Here is a 25,705-nt window from a genome sequence, read left to right as displayed (position 1 = left end):
AATTCTGGTCTTTAAAGAAATAATTGACTCTGCTCTGCGGAGCAGCGGATGCTGCCTTCTCTCACGCGCCGCCTGTCAAGTTTATAACAATTAAGTCCGCCCGATGCGATACAGACAGGTAGGTAAGGCATGTGAGAATTATAGGTCTGCTCTGAGAGAAGGTATAGACAGAGATCAGATAGGGGCTTAGAGCCTTATAGCAAGAAGTTGTCACACTGTGCGCTGCACAGTGCACACTCAGAGCATTATAGATGGAGTGCACCGTTTCTTAAATCTGAATAGAAACTAATCAAACTGCACAATGAGACGAGGAGGCGACGAGATCTGCGATCCGGACATCATGCTATTATTGTTATTATCGTCGTTTATTATCGTGCCGATGGAGTGACAGACAATCCCCTCATCTTTATTTATTCCACAATGGAGGAGAAGTTCAACCGACTGGTCATCGTCCCCGTCGCCGCCGTCCTGTTCCTCATGGTCGGCTACCAGTACGTGTGTCCGGCGGACAGGAACGCCTGCTACTTCAAAAGTGACGGTAACAACAAGGGCATCTTCTTCCAGCGCTCCTCTTCGTCCCGGTACGACTTCTACAGCGCGGACCCCCAGCAGGAGGAGGGTCCGGACGACCACGAGGAGGACGCCTCGACCGCCACGATAACGTCCAATAAGTTCAACTTCACGGAGCGCGACCTGGAGCGGCGCGTGGACTTCGACATGCGCGGCGACGACGTGATCGTGTTCCTGCACATCCAGAAGACGGGCGGCACCACGTTCGGCCGCCACCTGGTCAAGAACATCCGCCTGGAGCGGCCGTGCGACTGCGCCCAAGGCCAGAGAAAGTGCACCTGCCACCGGCCCGGCCCTACCGGAGGAGCCGGCCCCGGCCCCGTAGCCGGAGGAGGCGGAGGAGGCGGAGGCAGCAGGGCCGGAGAGTCGTGGCTCTTCTCCCGCTTCTCCACCGGCTGGAGCTGCGGGCTGCACGCCGACTGGACCGAGCTCAGCAGCTGCGTGCCCGTGGTGATGAACAGGAGGGACAAGAAGAACGCCATGGTGAAGACCAAAAGGTGAGTGAGTGAGTGCATGAGTGATCAGTGTCTCAGCACCAGGTGTGTGTTGAGACAAAAAAAAAGCATCACAGTTTAAAATCATGTGTTAATTTCTTAGCAGTCTGCATGCATGCAGGCAAATGTTGATAAAAATAACAATTCTTCAATTTTCTTGTACAGACTTATTGTAACTTAATCAGCAATGCAGATGTTTAACAATACTTTTACTGCCTTGAGACTGAGAGAGCGTAAAATGGTCCATTTATTGGTTTCATTTCACACTCTCAAGAGTTAAAGATCTATAAGGGTCCATTTTTCTTACCAACTCTCTCATCATTTAGCTGGGGACCACCTGGAACCCCCTCAAGGACCAGTGCTGGTCCCCGGACCACTGGTTCACTTGAGAACCGCTGTGTTGTAATTTCATTTCATTTCATTTAAAAACCATACACAGCTGCCTATAAACCAATGTTACTATGCTGGCTTGAATTCAATGATACTTATAAATGACCAGCACGCCTGGGCAGTATACCCGCACAGCTGTGCTCTTATCACTACATTGCCCAGCCCCTAGGTCAGGATTACACACACACACACACACACACACACACACACACACACACACACACACACACACACACACACACACACACACACACACACACACACACACACACACCCATTGGCAGCGTTACAACAGTGCAGTCCAGTACGTCGAAGACAACTAGCCTTTTTTTTGGCACTCACTCAATCCCATCTAGAAGTCTTTTACTGTACACAATTTGTACATATAAAGAATGTATATGAAACACTAAGGTATACTGCAAGGCTTGCTGGATGATAGCATGATGGATGATGGACACCTCCATCGTAATGAGAAGACAGAGAATATATGGGTTTTTGTCCTCCTCAGCTCATGAGCTGTTTCACTTCCCTGTAATTACAGACCCAATGCACTTAAGCTTAATGGACTAAAGAGCTTAAGAAGGCTGGGGTGTGTGTGTGTGTGTGTGTGTGTGTGTGGGGGGGGGGGGGGGGGGGGTGTCTGAGGTGTGCTGCTGGCTCATGAAGGCAATTTGCTATTAAGTTTTAGGGTTTATGTTTTAGGGAGCCAATCTCCATATGCTTCTGAACAGAGGGCTTCGGAGGAGAAGGCTATACGCACTGAAATCAATTTAACTCCGAAGAGTGTATAAATGGACCCATGATGCACCGCTATAGCCTAAGTATTAGGGTCCATTTGGTTCCGTTCCGTTTGTGCTCTCTTCTGAGTGACAGCAGGGTAATTTGATTTTACTCGCTTTGCAGTGAAACTATAACACTAATGATTTGCACAGTGGTTAAGCCAACTCTGCCAGGATTGACCCGACCATGGATTTGATGTGTGTAAGGCCTTCTAATCTAGACCCTTTCAACATGCAAACTGAGGATATCTTTAGCCTAGCCATGTATTCCCCAGTTACACATTGAAATATTGACATACTGAGTTACTGTACTTGTACTCATCAGCAGCAGTATTGGGCAATATTACTCATGAGGAGAGTATAATATGTTACGTATTACACATTACTCCTTGAAATAGTAATATTACTTATTACTTGTAAATGAAGAGTAATATAATATATTTTACATCATTTCATACAGATGGTTGGTCAAAGTCAAAGTCGTACAATTAGTCACACACGTTACCACAGTGAAATCTGTTCTCCCCATTTGACCCATCTCTTGGAGCGGTGAGCCGCAGCGTGAGCCGCAGCATGCGCAGCCCTCAGGAATCATTTGTTGATTTGACCCCCAATCCAACCCATTGATGCGGATGCAGGGAGGCATTGGGTCCCATTTTTGCAGTCTTTGGTATGACCCGGCCGGGGATCGAACCCCTGAGCTCCCAGTTTCAGGGCGGACACTGTAACCACAAGGCCACTGTCTGGTCTTCCTGCTATAGGCCTGTGGCACCTCCAGCGGTTTCCCATGGTGGACTATGCATGCATTATTATTATTATATTACATTACTTTTGCCCCCTCCCCCGCCAAAAAAAGGGATGTACAACAACACAATCTGCTTAGCCAGCTTCTTTTAGAACTGAATCCAATTTTTTGGAATAATAATAATAATAAGAGCCACCAATCAGCCAAAAAGGCTATAAAATAAAGCAGCAATCTCGCTTGACCTTTTAAACAAAATGTTTTCAAAAGGCAGCCAACAAAAGTATGAGAGCAATGTTTTATTTATTTATTTTGCATAGTAATATAATACCAAAAACAGTATAATATTATTACATATTATGTAATAATATACTGTTTTTGGTCAAGTAATGAATACCTTACACTATTTGTTACTGGGTAAAATAATAACACAATACAGTAATAGATTAAAAGTAACTTGTTACTGCCCAACAGTGATTGTCATCAACACCTCTGTTACCATACTAACACCCTCCACTACTAACAATTTTTTATTTATTTTATTTTATTTAACCTTTATTTAACCAGTAAAATCACATTGAGACTGCGTCTCTTTTACAAGTGGGAACTGGCCAAGGGGCAGAAATAAAAATTACACTTCAATACCAACAATACAATGTTACATTTTGAACCAGCAAATACAACATCCATAATACACCTTAAAGTACCTATAAATACAACAAGTCACCTGTCCTACTTTTTAGTAGCAGGGCAAAATACACCATATACACAATCTCCACGATCTGAGCCGATATAATAAATATATAGGCATGAACATAGACTAGTACATATCCAAACATGTGCAAGTGTTGGATTGTACATTGTACTTCTCAAGGGAACTTTCAAAGCCAATTTTAGTCTGGACTGTAGATCATTCCACGACCAAGGGCCAAAGAAGGCCAGACATTTTTTACCCCCCTCGGATTTGAATGCTGGTACTACACACCGCAGCCAAGCATTTGACCTGAGGTTTAGGCCTTTTGGACCAGGTCAAATTTGGATGACGGCAGGTCACCCAGAATGGCTTTATAAATTAAAATATGCCAATGCTGAAGCCTGCGAGCTGCCAATGAGAACCAACCGACTTACAACGTGCAGTGATGTGTTCTGAAAGGTGCATTTGTTATGAATCTCAATGCAGCATGGTACAAGGGATCCAATTTGGTCAAGGTTGAGGAGCAGGCAAACCTATAAATGGTATCACCATAATCCAATTGGGACATAAAGAGACCAATGACCAGTTTTTTACGAGCTGAACAAGCAAAACAAGCCTTCAATCTGTAGAAGAAACCCAGAGTGAATTTAAGATTTTTGCACAAGGAATCAATATGAAATTTGAAGTTAAGGTGTTTATCCAACCAAAAGCCAAGGTATTTGTAGTGTTCCACCCACTCAATGGGAATTCCAATACTAATTGAATATGAATGAATATGAATCCTATACCACTTTCGCTGTAACTGCTGCAGCCAGTGCCGGTTCTAGGCCTTTTGAGGCCCTAGGCAACATATTATACAGAGCCCAAAATGTTTATAAACAAATCACAAATGTTTATAAACAAATCACAAATGTTTATAAACAAATCACAAATGTTTATAAACAAATACCAAAATGTTTATAAACAAATCCCAAATCCCTTGGTCCTACCCCCCCGACCATGAGTCTTACTACAGGTAAACTGGTAGTGGTCCTACCCCCCCCATGAGACTTACAAATCCCAAATGTTTATAAACAAATCCCAAATGTTTGTAAACAAATCCCAAATGTTAAACAAATCCCAAAATGTTTATAAATAAATCACAAATGTTTATAAACAAATCACAAATGTTTATAAACAAATACCAAAATGTTTATAAACAAATCCCAAATCCCTTGGTCCTACCCCCCCGACCAAGCCTGCAGCCACTGGTTAGTGGTTATATTACAATGTGCTAGTAGTAAAAACATCAACAATGTATGACTCCATCTCCATCATACGTAGCGTGTGTAACCAGTCACCTAGTGTCGTAGTCTATAGCCATGGAAGCAAGTGTTGTTTTTGCTCCGATCAGGTTTTTTGTAGCCAGACCCAGCCAGCGTGCCTTCTGGTCTAGAGGGGCGGGCGCTCATGGAGCAACCGCTGAACAATATTATTGGTTCACCTATCGCCAAACTTTGCACACACACTCCCTGGATGCCAACGACGAACCTCTGCCCCAAATATTCTTCAACGGCCTGTTATAGCGCCACCATTTAGGCAAAACACATTTATGTAGATTACTCGTACACATTTTATCCATACATCACACAATTCGGTATACACTACCTCCATAGTCATGTGATCAACACGGATCTGCATCATTTCCCATCTTCCATCCTGATTGGCTAATATTGGCTTCCAAAGCTCACATGATTTGTCCGTTTCGAACAAAATGCCACAAATCACGAACACAGTGTGCAATTTCGCTGTGAGACATGGTGCATTTAGAGATAGATATCTGATTGACTTTTATACCACTTAAATGGTATAAAAGTTTGTTTTCTCCAGATCTGGTAAATTGCAGATGACCGATGATCGATCGGAACACCTCAATTGTTTAACCGCTTTCAACTATGGTCTCCCTATTTTGGGCATAGGAGAATATTAAAAACGCTGTCACACTATACATTAAATAGGGGCATAATAAGTGGTTAAAGTGCAGTGGAACATTCATGGGGAGCCACAGCATATATATAGGCGACCCTGATTGGCCCGGAGGAGACAGAAAGACATTTGACATGTGTAAAATAATAACACAATACAGTAATAGATTAAAAGTAACTTGTTACTGCCCAACAGTGATTGTCATCAACACCTCTGTTACCATACTAACACCCTCCACTACTAACAATTTTTTATTTATTTTATTTTATTTAACCTTTATTTAACCAGTAAAATCACATTGAGACTGCGTCTCTTTTACAAGTGGGAACTGGCCAAGGGGCAGAAATAAAAATTACACTTCAATACCAACAATACAATGTTACATTTTGAATTTTCTCCCGGAGGAGACAGAAAGACATTTGACATGTGTATAGTGTTCCCGGATGCCATGTTCAATCAAAGGCACAGTGAGGTCTTTGGAGTGTGTGCAGTGGTCTTTGCATGCAGCGATCCGCCGCTGTGAGCCATTCCTTATGCATGTATGTGTCTGCAAAGGCCTGAGAGGTCTCTCTGCTGTCACATTGTCCTAGCACGCCCATCCCACCCCCACACAGTCATGCACTACAGGGTAACTCAAACCTTACACATTTTTTAAGCAGTATGGTGCTTGAGTGCAGTGTCCGATGTGCATGTGTGAGTGTGAGCGAGTGATTGTGTGATTGTGTGCGTGTGTGTGTGTGTGTGTGTGTGTGTGTGTGTGTGTGTGTGTGTGTGTGCGCGTGTGTGTCTCTGCGTGTGCGTGTGCGTGCGTGCGTTGCTTTCATTTCAGGGGCTACAGCTGCATAATGCAACATTTAATCATATTTGTTTTTACTCTGCAAGATAAAAAACACTTTGGTGCGTTTACGTGTATTTGGTTCCTGATCCCAATCTTTTTTTCCTTTATTTTTTAATCCTTATCCTTTATGTCTGGCAGGGGATGATAAAAGAGAGGAACCAGTACAGTATGTTAGATATTACTGCAGTACAATAATCCCAAGGTTATAGGTATGAGAAGGTTGAGATGTTACACATTAATTATGAGAGTCCTACATGAGACGGAAACAATTCCAGTACGACTGTTTATTCTTTTCAATTTGCCTTCTAAAGATAAAGAAAAGTTCTAAAGCACATTGGGGGAAAAAAGAAGAATTCTACAAGTCTTGGCAGGTGCACAAAAAGCCAACAACAATGTGCCTCCATTTAAGTATCTGCTGAGGCAGAGACTATAATGGGGATCTAAAATAAACAATGGCGTGCAGATTCTATACTGGAAATTGGAGTTAACTGAGTTAATTAAATTGTGAAATGAATTAGATTAAAAGTTTTAACACAATTAATCCATGCTTGGATGACCCGCCCCATACATACATCTCATCCACTCTGCACGTACAGTATGCTAAATGTATATATCCGCCTTCTGTCATTTATCTTTCCATTCCCACAACAATATACAGGAAAAACATTTTTACATAGTTCGAATGGTGATTAATCATGATTAATACATTTTTACACTGTGATTAATCTGATTAAAAAGAAATATCGTTTGACTTGTTACATTATATAAATCACATGGACTGCTTATGGACTTATGGGGCTGTACTGCATGCACATCCCAGATAGGACCAAAAATAACTTTTACAAAAGCTAGAACCAAGGTGCTCCGAACGCTATATACAGTATATCTAATTGTGTAGGCTACTTAACAATAATTTAACTCTTGAGAACCATTTTATACTCTCAAGAGTCTCCGGACCACTGATTGAAAACCACTGCTATAGACCAGGGGTTCTCAACATTTTTGGCGGGGGACCCCCGGAAATGCTTTGGCCATGTCTCGTGACCGCCGCCCCACTCCCCACCCCCACGACAAATTGATCGCTACAATAACCTTAAAATTGGAGAAAATACTTCATAAATAAATACTGAAACCATATAATCATTAAGGAAAATGCATGCGCACTAAACTCTTAATGGCATCTAAATGTAAGGTTGTAAATATGCTTATCGGTGTTGCGAGGAAGAGGGGGTACCTGAGGGGGTACCCCCCCCCACACACACAGAGGTATCTGGGCAAAAAACCTTTAGGAACCCCTGCTCTATAGCAGCCAGCATGTCCATATTACGCTATACCTGCAGAAGTGCTCTTGAGCAACAAACTGAACGTGTACTGCAACAAATAGAGATGCTCTATGGATGGACACATCCTAAATGGTATCTATGGCAATAGGAATAGGAACAGCCTGCTGGTGTGTCCAGAAACTCCATCTGTTTCCCTTTGACCCCAAAGTCATTGCACACAGTCACCCTAAGCATGATGTAGCATGTACCATGCATGCCTATGCCAGATGGTTGCCATTAGTTTCGCAGTAGCCAGACCATTACATAGATACATAGAGTCTGGGGCAAACCTATTGAAAAGTTGTTGAGGACATCACGTCTGGGACAAAGCTATTGAAAGGTTGTTAAAAAAAAGAAGGTCTGACAGACATATTTACCAACCACGAACGACCTCCGTTACAGCCCAGCCAATCAGAGACTTACCCGAGTTCTTCTCGATCAAAACACGGGCGAATATATTCAATCTCCAAAGTCAAACTCATAAGTTCACAATGCATCATGCCGCCTTGTGAGCTTTAATATCTGCAAACTATGAATCTCATGCTTATGTATACTTTGTAGCCTACTTTCGGCAGAAGAGGGTAGTTATGAGAATATTAGTAGGCCTATGTAAAATCATTAAAATTGTAATGATTTGTAATGAAAAGAAAGAAAAACATCAGCTACAGTTGATTATGCCCAGTATAACCTATTGAATGATTATGCCACAATGCCACATATGCATTTTACAGGGCGTGCATATTATAGCCTACACTACAGGCAGCTTTCTTCGGGTGTCCGGAGCGCCCCACCGCTCTTGTCTGGCCTACATGCATAATTAACATAACCGCAATGTGGACACTCGAAACTTTAATGCCGTTTTCAAACTTAACGAGTAACAGCCCGAGCTCGTATATAGTATATATGTAAGATGCCCTGAGCCCTTTGGGGCGAGGTCGCGCTGAAACAACAGCGGGGCCTAGGGCCAGCCCAGTTGGGGCCCAGGTAGTGCCCGGGCCTTAATTTCCGGGCCTGTTGAGAACTCGCCGGTGTCCGAGACATTGACACTTTCAAAGAAACAAGAGAATCAAATCTGTCTTGGAAGAGCCACCCATCGACTAATCTAATATACAGCAACCTTCCCTGTGTTTCTTCACTGGTCCGATCCAGAAGAGCGCCGTTTGCCGGACACTGCTACAGAGCTGACAATGAGGTTATATCTTCCCTGGAGTCCACATGCTTCAGTAGGCAGGAACTGGGGGTGGCAATGAAGGACCGGTGCTTCAGTAGGCAGGAACTGGGGTGGCAATGAAGGACCGGGAAGTCTAGCGTAGCATTGTGGAATCCATGATCTTGACCGTGCTCGAAAAATGATGATGATGATGGCATGTCAGAACAGGTCAGCTCCATATATAGGGGTTTGAGGTCAGATGTAGAGTTGCTGGCCGGCTCCATATATGCAGATCTAGATGATCCATGTATGGATAACCAGGGTTTGATGAGGTCAGTGTCGTGATCTTCATATATGGAGACAGGCGACAGCCATATATGGAGCATGTCACGAGGCGTGACGGACGGACTGACTTGCAGGTTTTCATAGTAACCTACTGTCGCAATAAGCTGTTGTCTAAGATGTATTTTCTAGAGTTGTGTCTTTGAGCTGCAGGAGCATAAGACATTACTTCTGCCCTTCCTTCCCGTCTCCTTCTATCAGCCTCTCCCTTCATATCCCATCCCTTCCTCGCTCACATAACGAGTTCCACACGTGTTAGAACTATCCATCTCTGCAGCGAACCTGTCTCCAAACACAGACACACACGCACGCACGCACACATTTAATTGGCATGCCATCGGTCAGCTGGCTCCCATGTTGCCCGTCTCAGGGTGGTGCCACAGAATTCGTGCCACAACGGGTCCTTAAACTGCTCTGGGCAGACGGCCGTCCGACCTGCTGCCCACATTACCCTGACCTCTCTCTCTCTCTCTCTCTCTTCTCTCTCTCTCTCTCTCTCTCTTCTCTCTCTCTCTGTCCCTCTCTCTCTCCCCTTGGCTGTCAGGGAGTTGTAACCTTATTAGTGACCTCATTATTTCCGATCAGAGGCAAGAGAGTGGCGATCAGCCTGAAAAATAATTAGCCTGCGACTCGGCGCTTCAGTCTACGCGCTACGGGGAACCCATGCTTTGTTTTTGTTTTTGTGGCAATGCCGCACTACTACCAGACGAATAAGGAACGCTTGGACATGTACTAAGGCAGTGTTTATTCTTTGACGGAAATGTTAGTTTTAGTCAAAATCTTGGCAGGCCGTGATGGCATCATAATGCCCGATTTATACATTAGCTGATGCCACACGTGAGCTTCTAGATCTGCTATTTCTTTAACCAACATATAATGACGCCGATACTTTTTTACTTTTACTCAACATAGGCCTATATTTAAAGTACTAAAAGTAAAAGTACTCATATTGCAGAATGTCCCATTTCACAAAGGCTTGTAGATCTGCTATTTTCAAATGGCCAAATGTATATAGGGCCAAAGTGTGTAATGTATGTTTTGTAATAATCTACAAAGTAACTAGTGACTAAAGTTTTCAAATAAATGTAATGGAGTACAATATTTGGGTCCAAAGTATTGGATTTAGTCAAGTAAAGCCAAGGACAAATACCTCACAATTGTACTTATGTACAGTACTTAAAGGACAACTTTAGTTTTGTTCAACCAAGGTTCATGTTTTAGGTTATTAGAGAAAGTAAAAGATGAGGATTTGAGCTGTTTTTGACAGGGGGCGGGGGCATTCGAACATGGGGCTAAATATGTATTGTTATACTATAGTCCTACTAGACCCCAAGACATTTAATTTGGCCACAAAAGATCACGGTATCTACTGAATGTAGGACTAGAGTAAATAATAAAAAAATAAATCGCCATCATATTTTGTATAAAAATACGTATTTAGCCCCATGTTCGACTGGCCTCTGTCAAAATGAGCTAAAATCGCTAAAACGAAAGAAAGCAGCAAAAAGAAAAAAAGATAACACACATCTTTTATTTTCTCTATTACAACCCTAAAACAGGAACCTTGGTTGAAAAAAAACTAAACTTGTCCTTTAAGTAACACACTGTGTACAAGGAGTGTCTTTACACTTCTTTGAGTGAGACCATCTTCACACCTCCATCGAACCCACTTTCACAAATAAACAGGGCTGCCAAGTTTCAGAAAATGCCAAGAGTGTCTTAGTGTCTTAATGTCTTAAAATTGGCCTTTTTTAATGTCGATTTGGCCTTTTTTAACATTGATTTAGACTCTAGACTCCGGGCCGGTTCCGGTGTGCACGTGTGCCGCCACCGCGTCTGAAACGGTTGAGAAATGACAGCTACCGTGTCGGGGACCCTCTTCTGTACTGTACTGGCACACCCGGAATCATATACAGTTAATATGTGCATGTGTGTTTGCGTTTGGTGAAAAACAACCACGCTGTTTTCATGCTCAGACCCAGCCAGCAAGCCATGGCACACACATAGTGCTCAGACACAGCCAGCCACACACATAGCACCGTAAGGGAGTGGTTGCTCCACTCAAAAAGTCTTCAAAAAACTGAAGAGGCTATACTGGAGATTGGAAAACCTGATTTGGACATGATCTGATGCAGGACAATGTCACTATGACAGAAAGAGAAGATGGTCTGGCCACATTCATTCACCCCATAATCTCAGTGGAAATTGGGGAATATGTTGTGAAATGTAAAGTCAGAAAACTGGAATGCCTTATTTTTACATTTTCTTAGTTCAAACCATTCCATGATTTCCCCATGCCCACACATCTGTGGGCTCTCTCTCTCTCTCTCTCTCTGAACAGAAACAAGTCGCGATGTGGCCCCTCGCCCTTCACCACACAAACACACACACACACACACACACACACACACACACAAAATATTTCGAAGCGATGTTAAACATTGTGAAAATTCTTATTTATAATGTAGTGAAAATGGAAAACAATGCGTGTGAAATGGCATGTGTGGCGTGGTGCGTGGTAAAGAGTTAAATTGCGTGACTGTCACACTCAAAGGGTGAGACTTGGCAGCCCTGAATAAACCTACCTGTTGATAACATGATTAACATCTAACCTGCAGTTAAAAATAGCTATCTGTGAAAGTCTTGTTATGAGGTGAGTGACTTGAACTCAATGATGTCATGCAGGCATGCATATTATCAGAGGTGGATTTAAACTAAATTAAAAAAAGACGAGAGCCACCAGAGGGTTGCCGTGAGCATTTAGTTTTCTTCTGTGCGTCAACTCATCCTTAGACAATCATTTTTATTTCATTCTCATTAACCGATATAATTAAGTAAATTGGTGTGCCCAGCTATTTGCACCTTCAGAGCCCAGTTCAAGGTGACACAGGACAAACATCTTGTTTGTGCGGATAGCACAGCATCTAACCGAAACATTCCATCAGTGATTTAGATTCAGGGATATTTCCTCCCGTCCACTATAATGGAGGGGGAACACTTTTGATGACCAACCGGAAATGACGCTCCTAGACTGTATAGTGTATATTGGTCGCTGATATATATCAAACAATTAATTCTCCATCTTTTGACTAATCTCCGTCCTGGGCAAAGTACATAATAGGCTTCAAAAGACAGAGATATGGGTTATAGGCAAGGTGTTCCATAGTAGGTTTGCCCGTCTGTTCCCCAAGAATAGGGTTGCTGTGGATCAAGTGGTTTAAAGCAGTAGTTCCCAGACGTTTTATCTCCAGACACAATAAATAAATTAGACATTTGCCCGGGGCCCAAACTAGTGAAAATAGCAGATCTACAAGCTCACAGCGCGGCGCTTTGCGCTGTGAACTGTAGATCGGCTACTTTCACTACTTCTTGAATTTAATTTAGTTTTTAATTCATGAAATGTTAGCTTTTTTGTGATTTAAAAAAATTTATATTATTATTATTTGTTTACGTTTTGAAATAATAATTAAATAAATAAAGGGACCCAGAAATAAAGAAATAACATACATATACAGGTCCATCCCATTAGAGTATTTTGTAAAAAGAAATCTTCCGTAATATAATTCAAAATGTAACTTTCATAATATTCTCAAGTCATCGTGCATAAAGTATTTAAAACCTTTTTTTGTTTTAATCTTGATGATTATGGCGTACAGCTCATGAAAATCAAAAAATCCTATCCCAATTAATTAAATATTTTACGAGACTAAAATAACTGGAAAGGAAAGTTAGCATCTCCATGAAGCTTGTCAACATCCTGAAGCACACAGTGCTGTAAAATATCATAATAGATGGTTGTGTTGAGACTCTGAACATGACAAAACACAGTGATGATTTAGGCCATGTTACCTGCTGGTGTTGATCCACTGACTGATTCATGTCTGAAAATGTAACAATGGTTTCAACACAGCCATCTTTTTAGAGTACATTGTGCTTCAGTACCGGTATGTTGACAAGATTCATGGAGATGCTAATTTTCCTTTCCAGCTCGATTTGGCACCTGCCCGCATGATATTACTGTGCTTAACTGACCAGCCAACTGGCCTGACCTGAACCCCACACAGAATTTAGGTTGTATTGTCAAGAGGAAGGTGTGAGACATGAGACTGAACAATAAAAAATAATTTACGGCTGTTATCAAAGCAAACCTGGGCTTCCATAACCTCAACAGTGCCACTGGCTGATCACCTCCATGCCACGCCCCATTGATGAAATGATTAGTTCAAAAGTATAGCCCAGACCAAGTATTCACTGCATACATTAATATACTTTTCAGATGGTCAACACTACTCGTTTAAAAAAAAAAAAGTAGTGGTCTCTATTCTAATTCAATGGGATAGGATTTGTTTGATTTTCATGAGCTGTACGCCATAAACATGGGATGGACCTGTACATGGTGCATGGTTTAAAAAAAAGAGTAATAGCATTAGCAACAAAAGCGTAGTTCCTTGTGCTTATTATATTCTCACACGAGATATCATTTAGCAGATACCAGACATGTCGGTGGAAACATTACATTACCATTAAAGGCATTACATTAGGAAGTCATTATTACACTAGTGGGACCAGACGAATCTGCCGGTGCAAAAAAAGAAAAAGAAAAGCCCTAGTCTGGCCACGCAAGGCTAAGGCATTATTATCCAATTGATTCATAAAGAACATTTCAAACAACAGGGTTGAACCAGTGCTGTGCACTCGGTAACAAAAAATATACTAAAATACTTAATGGTGGTAAAAACAGCAACTCTCGGTCTGAATCATAGAAAGCCAAGGAGTACAAGTGAGTTATCACACGTGATTTCAACACAGGCAAGGTTTAAGATGCTCTAACATGGAGTGGAAGATCGATTCCACAGTTTGGACGCTACAGCGGAAAATGGATCTATTGTGGAGTCATTGGGAGGTAGAAGCTCTGATATGTAGACTTAAAGACAGACATAGGAACTGAATCCTATAAACCAACAGGGGAGCCAGTGGAGGGAGGCAAGAATCAGGGAGATCATACTTCCGTTCCCCCTTGAAGAGGCGAGCGGCTATCTCTACGATCGATCGATGGATTCGAATGGTAACTTACAGTATCATGTTTAGCGCTTGCGAGTTGCATTGATCAAAAGCCATTAAATATGTCTGAAAAGACAGCTTCCAAGCGAGTCCACTGCTGGTTCACATAACAGCACGGTAGAAAGACCTGGGATGCACGACACAAGAGCACAACAATGCAAAAACTCAGATGCTCACGGTGCTCACCCTCACCCCCACATGCAAGACATCATTTTTGGCTCACAACTAAGAGTAATAAAAGTTCATTTTAGGTATTAGGCTAATGTTCAGACTATTGAAATTAATACAATTAGTTTCCGTTTCCACAAGCAATCCAATTAAGGGTAAAATGAGATAAAGTTGTTTTGATGCTGCAAGATCAGGTAAAAGCCAGTTGCCAGTATATCGACAGGGAGAGGAAAAACATTATGGGGTAATGTAATAAGTATATAAGTCTTTGACATATAGGCCTACTGTATTAATTAGGAATCATCGAAAAAGTCAAAAACATTTAATTTATTTTATATCCTTTATACACACACACACACACACACACACACACACACACACACACACACACTTCAGGACAGTGAGAAATGATGTTTTATATTCCTGTGCGATAAGGATCTTGTGTAATCTCCACACTCCTTAAGAAAGATTAGGGACAGTTGTACACAGGTTTTATTTTATCATGAGGGGGGGGGGGGGGGGGGGGGGTGCAGGCGTTGGTGAAGGATTAGAATGGAGTTCCAGATTTTTTCTGAAACCTGCCAGCTGCATTTCAACAGTTCTTGTCTAAACTAAGGCTATTTGGGGAAGCAGTTTGTACGGTAAACAACCATAGCTGTGCTGTGGAGTTAGCCACAGCACAGCTATGGGATGATTTCTTCGACAACATTGGACACCCCTGACTGAGCCCTGGATATGAGTTACAGTATATTTTGTTTTTCTGCGAGTACCATACCATACATGTTCTGTACCTGTCCTATACCAGGGGTGGGGAGAGGGCCACTATATTTACACTCTCACTTCAGAGGGCCACATTGCATATTTCTGTCTTATCAAAAATAGCCGATCTACAAGCTCAAAACGCGTCGCAGTGCAACACATTTTGAGCCTGTAGAACTGTATGATGATTATGCTGGTTTAGGATCAGCAGAGCAAGAGCAATGGACATGCAATTCAAGCCAGGACGGGCTGATGCAATTCTACATTATGGATCCCGAGTCCCGACAACAGTTAACAGTGTTGACCTCAACGAGGTGAAAGCAAAGCTCAAAGCAAATTAATATAAGAAGGTTAAAGCAACCACGGCAACTCTCGTGCGTGGCCCAACTTTGTGCAAATCGTGAGCAAAGTAGGAGATGCTACATTTTCTGGACCTGTGAAGAGCTCTACTCTGTCTTTTTTCCCTCTACACAAAATGTCTTTGCGGAAATAACCGATCTACAAGCTCACCACAATGCAGTGTGAGCTTTTAGATCTATTTTGGGCCGACCGTTCCCCAGCATATAATGGCTGCGAGGGTTCAGGAGGTCAAAAGGCTTTTTCAGAAATATCTCATGCAGCATGAGATATTTCTCACATTTTCTGCCAGCATGCTGGCAGAAAACACAAAACAGCTTGCTATTCCTGGTGTTCCTCATCATTTTGTTAATTAAAAACAGGATTTCTCGTCAGAGGCAGAAAGTTATGAAAAGATGTAACTTGCACAGCAAAAAAATAATTCCAGGAGGAGCCATCCCACGGTTAGAGCTGGGACCTTGAGGAGTGTCCCACACTTCACAAAGCTGCAAAGATTAACATGTCAGGCAAAGGTTAGGGCTAAGGCTCTAAAGCTGGTAAGCCGCAAACGGCAGGTTGTGTGTGTGGGTGTTGGTGTGTGTAAGTGCATGATGTGTGCGCGCATGTGTGTGTGTGTGTGTGTGTGTGTGTGTGTGATTTACAGGTTTTTTTGTAGGTGTTTTAAGTTACTTTTAACCCAAAATGATCAACACGCATCAGTGATTTTCTAGAGGCCTTTTTTTCCCTCCTTCCTAATTAGTTTCAACCAACTGGCCTCAGCAAAAAATGTAAAAATAAATTAAAAAAGGATGCGCCCTTGCTCCGTGGCTCGCAGATAGCCCAGACACCCAGTCTTCCTTGAAATATTTCTCATTTCCCTCAACTCCATACCCGCGTCCATCCCTGGAGCATTTCATTGAATGCCCAGAATAGCATCCCATATCTGAGAGCAGTGCAGATCACAGAAGTAGCTAGCCCACTCCCCATCATCTCCTCTCCCTCTGCCTGCCTGCCTGCCTGCCTGCCTGCGTCTATATGGTGGATCATGTAACGTGGCTGGCCTGTTCGTCCGTTCTCCCATGGGTGAGGTCGTGTACTGTGCATGTAATGGAGGGCAAAGTGCACTATGGTCGGCTGTTGTTGCTTTTTGAGTGGTGCAGCCACTCCAATGCACAGCAATGTGTGTCCCTGGCTGGCTGTGTCCCGGACTGGCTGTGTCCGAGCACGGAAATGGAAATAGATTTTTTTCTTTTCACAATAGAGGGTATGCGTGTGACATCATCATACCCGGAAGTTATGTGGGAACGCCTACTGAGTGACAAAAAACTTTTTTCTGGCCTTGACAGCTCATACATCCAAACAGAAAAGTCCTATCTGATTGCATTAAATGTCTTTAAACAACATTAAATTAACTGTGTCACTCACTTTGCCACTCGATTTGCCACTCGATCTGCCATTCACTTTATGCATGCGCATACCCTCTATTCTGTGGTCAGGGTTGACACAATGGATTGTGTTAAGTCAGTGAGTGTGTGCGTACGCACGGTGCGTATCGCAGTGTGTGTGTGTGTGTGTGTGTGTGTGCGTGTGTAGATATAAGGATCACTTACATCAGATCATAGACCATCATCGTGACATCGTCTCGCAATTGTGCTTCTATAGTTGTGGAGAGATACTGGAGAGAGAGAGAGAGAGAGAGACAAATGTGAACATGGATCCCATTTCACATCTCTAGAGATGAATGCAGTGAGACTTGCACTGCGATCATCTCATCCACCATATTGCCACGGTGACCTTTAACCTTTAACCTTAACCTTTAGGAATTATTATGTCTTTAGACTTTTCGTCCTAATGCATCACACTCTGAGTTATGTTGAACCTGAGAGAAAGTGTAACACTTTCAACATGGTGTCCCTATTACATTACAGACACATTTGTTTGATTTTTTTTTTTCTGCTCACATGTGCATAGCACACTGTTGTACAACCCTTTTTACCCAATCTATAGTCATTGCAAATAGCAGCCATTTTTGGCTAATACTAAATACAGGTGATGGTAATAATTCTGGGTGTGTTTCATGTGTGCCAGTTAACTTCATGCTGACCCGCAGAAACACCAAAAAAAAGTAACACACAATTGCATGTTATTACCTTCAGCTGCGTTTACACGTCCGTTAAAATATCTGTTAAAGGTGTACTGCAGTAGTCCTTTAACCTATACTATAGTGTCAATGTCCACTGCTATCCTGGGGAGGTTGATGCAGTGTGTATTTGGCTATGAACCCTGAAAAATAAAACTACTGAGAACTCGGATTAGTGAACCCCTATCTTAAAATATTTTGTGTGAGGGATCCCCATAAGTTAAGAGTGTACCAAATTATTCAAAACCTTTCACAAATTTTCTAAAGAATTCTCAGAATAACGCAAGGACTCAAATGAAGAAAACATGCATAATAATGTTAACGCAGCCTTCACTTAATTTCTAAAAGCAAAACATGGTCAGTACCAGTCGAGGTCAGTCATCAAACAAGGAGGCATGGTAAATCCAATCAGTTCAACAGGCAGTCAAAACTCCACAGTCAAACGAAAACCACCGACATGAGTATACTGAGACAAACTGTCAAATGATGTTGTTGAAACTCACTGATATATAAGCCTTCACAACTAACTAGAGCAACAGGTCACAGGTGAGTAGCAACAAAAGCAGGTGTAGACCATTACCAATGGACTGGCTAATTACTGATGATTGTGTGTGTGTGTGTGTGTGTGTGTGTGTGTGTGTGTGTGTGTGTGTGTGTGTGTGTGTGTGTGTGTGTGTGTGTGTGTGTGTGTGTGTGTGTGTGTGTGTGTGTGTGTGTGTGTGTGTGTGTGTGTGTGTGTGTGTGTGTGTGTGTGTGTGTGTGTGTGTGTGTGTGTGTGTGTGTGTGTGTGTGTGTGCGTGCGCGCGTGTGTGTGTGTGTGTGTGTGTGTGTCAACCAGAAAGTGTACTGTATCTTGTCTTGCCATATAATTTAATGGCAGAGTGGTAAGGTGCAATTTCCCATTGACAGCCCATACATCCAAACAGAAAAGTCTGATTACATTAAACGTCAAACTCACCAACATTGCAGCTGTACGAAAAGCTTGAAAGCTAGTGTTTGTTTCATAAAAATGCACCGTAGACATGTTATGAGCTACTTTCTTTCCTTGAAGGTGATTACTGCAGTGTGTTGCAGTTTGGAAGTGCTCGTTAGATATCACTCACTGCCCTGCGTATACCACCTGTTTTGAATTTGCACATAATGCAGGAGGCAGCAGGAGGACGTTGCTTTACTGAAATCAAGTGCTTCCAAACTCTGATGGCAAGATGGCCGCAGTCTGCAAATGGTCAATTGCAGTGACAGAGAACACCCTGTTGGCTTCCCCCCTGTAAACATGGCCATTTGGCTCCCGGCCAGGCCAGAGGCATTGGGCGAGTGTTTTATCTCCATACCCGCTCACTGAAGACATTGATGTTTGGTGGTCCATAAACACCTTTTGTATACTCATTCACGTTTGCCAACACCGTCTTACACACACGCTCACACACACAGAACGAAATAATTACTGTTCTGTACTCATACACAAGATGTAAAAAATGAAGTTACCTTGGACGCACAGTTGCACAATGCACACACACACACACACACACACACGCACGCACGCACACACACACACAAACACACACACAGTCCAAGTTGCCTACGTGCCAATGACTGGATTAATATTTGTCATCCCTCTTTAAATGTGATGTCGCCAAGCGCAACACACGTCCCAAATCAGGCTGCTTAAACACATCCCAGCTTCTGCCCAGGGAGCCACTGCTGATGAATGTCCCTAATTTACCGTGTCCCCTCAGAGGAACTGGGAGTCCATTTTCCTACATTAGATGTTAGTTGTGAAACAAAGCGTGCCTCTTCATCACCGAAAGCCTGTGTGTGTGTGTGTGTGTGTGTGTGTGTCTTTTTTTTTGCATTATTTTCTTTTTTGGCAGAAAGCAACCCCCAACTCTGGGTCCCCAACAAGGACCCAGTGTAAGGATCCCCCGTGGGCACAGAAACACCTTTCAATGGATTCGCTCCACTTATCAACACCTCAACTGGGCTGTGAAATTGATATGCTGTCTTCATGTCATTTTTTCTTTTTTTAAAGGTTAACCACTTCAACCCTGTATACTTCATTGACGGGAGTCCCCGAGGCGTCTGCCGTCTATACTACAGAAAATCCTTGTGTCCCTCTTCACAAAATATCCTCAGCCGAAAAGATCCAATCTACAAGCTCACAACGCACAGCATTGTTCTGAACACGTGCGCTTGTAGATCTGCAGATTTTCGCAGAATGTTCATCCCCAGAATGGAGTGCTACTATAGGTTTTTTATTTAACAGTTTAGAGGTGAAGTATGGTCTTTTCAAGGGCACTTCGAGAAACACAATTATTTTTGTGTGTATTTCTTCTTGATAGGAAAAATACAAAAACGATATAGATATATATATATATATATATATATATATATATAGTTTTTGTGATCAGACAATGGTGTTCTTCCTGACACTAGTCAGTCAGTCAAATTAGAAAAGCTGGTATTGATCCTTTGTTACATATTCCAATTCCATAGTTAGCTTTTGGGTGCATTTTGAAAGTCATTCTTTAGACTAGAGAGCGAACGAGAGCAAACAGAGCAAGCAAGAAACTAAAACATGAGAGAAAGAAAAGAAGCAAGCTGCACTGACAGAGAGAGAGAGAGAGAGAGAGAGAGCCACACACACACACACACACACACACACACACACACACACACACACACACAGAGTGGGGGTTGATCAATAGGGTTGTTTGCAGGTTTGCTGTGTGGAGGAAGGTGACCGGGCATGAATGCGGTGCTAAAAGCGACAGGGCTTTATTCTAGGTGGGAGACATTGGGTCATAGTCACACACACACAAAGCATTTCCTTTATTTATGAGCAATTTCCTTTTGCTAGTATAGCCACAGACACGCATTCAATCCATGTATTCACACAAACGCATGACAAGATGACAATGACTGTTATAGTACTGCATTATGCCCGAGGCAAGCCCCAGTAATTACAACGTCTCAAGTAGGCCTACTTTGTATAATATGCACTTTCATATCACTGTGAGGGCGAGCTAAGTTTCGCCTGAAGAATCAAACACCCACAGACTGGTAAAACAAGTGTCCCCCATTTTCTCTGAAGACATGTCTACTCTGAACATGTGTGTACAGTATGCAATTTCCACCCCACATGCGGGGTGAACACAACACAACACAACACAACACTACACTAAGTCCATGCGCAAGCAGAGCCCGCAAGTACTGTCGACCGCCATTTATGGCCTACTTGTGTGCAACAAGCAAGTAGGCACTCGACAGAGTGCAGTTCTAGTTCTATGTCTGTGTCCCTTTTTTGCCCATATGGAGTTCTTTGACAGGCATGGCCAAATATAGTCTATGCAGATGTCAGAACATCTGCACAGAAATCTGGGCTCCAAAACAGAGTGGGCACCAGGGCTCGGAAGAGTGGGATATAATTTCCCAACTCACTTACGCGCTTTACATAAAGCTGCGTCGACACTCACTCAACCTGGATTTCCCTCACGGGATAATGAACATATATCTGTAGAAGTTGGGTTCGTGTTCAATTTACAGTACAGTCAGATATGTTAAATTAGATATAATGTCCCCGTTAGTAACATGAAATAAAAGCATAATAAAGAACATGTTATGTCTTAGGCTTTGTTACAGTAGTTCTTATGCGATTTCTTATTAGACCATAATGTAGGGATGATTATAGTGTCTGATCTTAATTCAAATGCCGAAAATTCTATTCCAGTAGCAGGAGTCACGCCATCAACCTCTATATTCCAACCATTGTTACTACCACTACCTCCCCAGGGCCAACCAACCGTGAGGCTTCTAATCTTATTTAAAAACGGAACCAGCTGTATTCCGCTGTATAACCACATGATTGGTCCAGAACTGTGTTTTAAATCACATTTGCTCATTTAATAAAGTGGTATCTTTTTAGGCAGAGAAAAAGAAGACATTTGTCACATTGAAATACACAGCAGCTCCATAAAAGTTTGGTAACTCAAGTTAATGGCCATACCCTTATACGTTCCCAATTTAAATTTTCATGCCATGCATATTTTTCTTACGAGTGTCATTTTGACAAATTTACTTTACTTTGACGCAACTGGCTGTTTTAAGATATAGTTCGTACCTAATAACTACCCAATTTCAGGTTCAGCATTTAGCAACCAACCCACCTGAGATTTGTAGAAAATTGTCCACCTCGTCACTGATTGTGACATTATCACAATTGTCCAGGCTCATGGCCACTAAAGTTATACTGGATTTACATTGTGGGACAGTGCATATGTTACTGTTAGCCCCTTTGACTTTTAGCAATGTCTTTTAAGTTTTCCTATTCTTTCAATATACATCAAAGCTTTTCAAATTTCCTTAAAAAAAAAAGCGGATCGACAAGCTTGTAGATCAGCTACTTTTGAGTAGCCAATAAGGTTACGCTATAGGGTTATGTCGTGCACGCAGGGTGCGCATGTCGCACACGCAAAGTGAAGGCACGGAGGCGTCCTTCTGCAATTACTTGAACCTGCGAACAAAAAGGATCGTAAAAGCCTGCTTCAATTGAACACGCAGGGCAGAATACGCACGCCATTCGGTCTCAATGCGTCTTCGAGCAGAGTTAAACCAACGTTGCATGACCTTTGCATCGCTTTGACCTCTGTCCCCCAGTCGTCGTCGTCGTCCCCTCGCCCCCCCCCCCCTCCCCCCACGCACACACAGTCCGTCACGCGGAGTAAACGGAGCACTTTGACATTAGCGGCTCTCAGTCAATAGGTCACGTTGGAAGGAGAGGCCTGGTGTGTGTGGACAGGTATTGATCCTGGCTGTCTCGTGGTTAGCTGGATACTGTAGATAGAGCACAGGAAACAGAGGGGGAGGGGTATTGGGGGGGGTAGATGGGCTTATTTCCAGGAAGCATAGCAAAAGCAGGTCTGGGATTATGTGAGTGACTGTGTGTGTGTGTGTGTGTGTGTGTGTGTGTGTGTGTGTGTGAGAGTGACTGTGTGTGTGTGTGTGTGTGTGTGTGTGTGTGTGTGTGTGTGTGTGTGTGTGTGTGTGTGTGTGTGTGTGTGTGGATGCTTCCATCTGGTGTTGCTCACTCAGTAAGGTTGAAATGGACGGGTAATTCACTTAGCTTCCACTCTGGGTGGCCATTATCTTTAGAGGGTGTCTGTCTGTGTGTGTTCAAGTCATTATATCATCATTTGTGTTTGTGTGCCACACATACCGGTACTGCATGTCGTACTGTATCTTGTCCTTGTCGGGCAAAAACTCTGTATCTCCATATCTCATCTCTTTTATGTTTTATTTTTTCATAAATCAATGCCCTTTGTCATACAGTGTACACGGAAAAATGGCAAAACAAGCTGAGCTTACAGATAGATCTGTTATATTAGAAAACCTTGAAAATGTTTGCGTTTGAAAATGTTCACCTATAATGATATGCCCAACATAGGGATTCCAAGTCTGTATGTGGGGTTTTAATAAATATTTAACCCTTAAAAATCATTAACAAGAGAGCAAGTGACAGAATGATAACTACGATGGATCAATTCTTTTCCCATTTCCAGAAAAAGTAGCGCTTTTGGAGAGCGGTTTTGACCTGACACTGACTGTTCTATATCTCCATTAGACTGGACTGTTGTCTACTTGTTGATTGACCTTTCAGGGCTGGCCTTCACTCTACAATCATTGCGGCAGAAGGTCAACTGCTTTCTCTTGGTTTCTCTAAATAGCCATCAAAGATGTTAGGTTTGATCTGATTCCTGCAGCTGCATTGCTTTGCTGATTTTGAGAGTTTCTTTGTCAAAATTACTGCTTTCTACACCAGTGGTTCTCAGACATTTTTGCGTCAAATTAATATGTATTTGTACTGGACCCCCATCTGAAAAAGCCAGAGGACCCCCATACTAGATTTTGTGTCAATGTAAAAAAAAAAATACTATATATACACACAAATTAATGTTTGCTGTTGCCTGTGTGTGCATGAGTGTCCTTCCCACGCACATGCAGGTACTGTCTGTGTCTCATAGGAATGATATGATACGTGCATGCTCACACATACTGTACATTCAAGTACACGCACACATGCAGGCACGTGCAGACACGCACTACATCTGATACTTCACACGTATACAGACAAGTGCGCATCGTTTCTGTATCGGCTCTAGAGTCTAGATCTAGACCGGATCAGCAGCCTGCAAAGCAACTCCATCGCAACCAAGTCTACCATTATAAATAAACACTCAAACCCACAGTGCCACCAAGGCTTGTGAAAGTAGTAACTAGTTACTTTTGGAAAAAAGTTAATGTAATAGTATTACTCAAAATGTGAAAGTGACTAGTTACTTAAGTTACACACACACGCACGCACACGAAGGGAAAGAAATTCCATCCTTTTCTGTCATTCTGCTTGTTGCCAGATTCAATTCAAAGCGAGTTCCTCACAGCGAGGGAGTTTCAGGTGGTGAATTCCTGTTAAGGGCAGCATGGAGACAGCAACACAAAGAGAGAAAGATGGGCTGGTGAAAAATTGCTGGGTCTTTTCACTGGAAATGTCTTCTGAAAATCATATAAAAAAAGAAATGCTTTTTTCTTAAAAAATTTAACCAATTAAATCATAGCCGCAATCATTCTATTCAGATAAAAACGGCCTTGAATAGGACTTCTTCAATATTTATAGGTAATTTAAGATGAGTAGTTTTGGGGTTCACAGCATGCTGGAAGGCGGCCATGTATGAACAACTGTAAAAGAAAATTGAAGCATTTTAGATAAATGTCCTTGACTATGAGAGTTCTTTGCTATTATATTGAATGAATGGAGCTCAGGAAATATATTGTCGCAGTATGAAACCGAAGTGCTCCGGTGATAGAATGCTACAATCTTATTTTCTGCGTCTTTATCTATCCATCGCATCGTACTGTATTTCTCCTTTCTTTAGTTTCTTCCTTCCTTCCTTCCTTCCTTTCTGTCGGTCGTTATTTTTCTAGCAGAGGTGAGGTCAATCACTGCGATCTCTGAGCAGTGGGATGACATTTTTTCCCCCCTTGAATTCCATCTTTATCTGCACTCTCTTTTCACTTGAAATGTCATGCATAATGGCTGACATTCTCAAAGCTTTCCCTTTAGTCTCCTTTAAAAAGTCACACGTGAACTTGTGAAGTCACTAGATGAGGGCAATTCTCAGTTATGGTCATTAAATTGTGGGAATGGGTTCTTTGAAGAAAAACAAAAAACAAATTCTACTCTCTCCTTCTGCATGAGAATGGCTAAAATCATCATCATGATTATGTTTGATTAATATTGTATTCACTAATATTAATCATGGTTCTTCATGATGATGACTTTAGGTTGAAAATGATGTGTTTGTTAGGTTTTATTTTTTATCATTTTCTTAATGCCATGGTGATTATGATTGGTGCCATAATAGCCTATCTTGCCAATGGCATGTGGACTTAAGTGGATTGAAAAAAAATCTGGTTGTATGAACTATTAATCTCATGTGTAATGATGGAAGGCAAGGAAAAGGCGCAACAGCAGAACAAATAAGATGTTTGAATTAATTGACAAGTTTTATTTTCGTTGTGCAGCTAGCCATACTTTTTAAACTCTTGTCCTGTTAGAGACTTAGCACCAAAGCTAAAGCTCTCATTGACAACGACATGAACCTTATTCTGATGCAGCAAGTATAGCTCTGAATGAGAGAACGACATTAAACCATTCAGGACGGGAACCCCTTTTGGGGTTCTTGTTGCTTGCAGTATATTGCAACATAACATTTCAGTCCTAAGTGGGTTAATATCTGAAATATAAAATGTTTTGTTTAAAATTGTTTTCGACGGGCTGTTTGAGGAAAAATATATAGTATAGTATAGTAGAGTTAGAGAGAAGAGAGAGAAGAGAGAGAGAGAGAGAGAGAGAGAGAGAGAAATCATGTCAAGTCTCACCTCACTAATTGTGTTAAGTCTCA

General features: G+C 42.2%; 1 protein-coding gene across 1 annotated transcript in view; it reads left to right on the top strand.

Moving 5' to 3' along the window:
* Positions 1-420: 420 nt before the first annotated feature.
* Positions 421-25,705, top strand: part of LOC308311644 (heparan-sulfate 6-O-sulfotransferase 3-B-like) — a gene marked incomplete at its 5' end in the record, with an annotated part of 30,607 nt that continues 5,322 nt past the window's right edge. Inside the window, one exon of the mRNA XM_080758416.1 lies at positions 421-1,067. Within this exon, the coding sequence (XP_080614542.1) occupies positions 421-1,067 (647 nt within the window). The remainder of the gene's footprint in view (positions 1,068-25,705) is intronic.

The sequence above is a fragment of the Protomyctophum bolini genome (assembly GCF_963924005.1).
Source record: "Protomyctophum bolini genome assembly, chromosome: 24".
Classification (NCBI taxonomy): domain Eukaryota; kingdom Metazoa; phylum Chordata; class Actinopteri; order Myctophiformes; family Myctophidae; genus Protomyctophum; species Protomyctophum bolini.
Note: the sequence above shows the minus strand (reverse complement) of the source record. Positions and strands in the feature narration are given on the sequence as shown.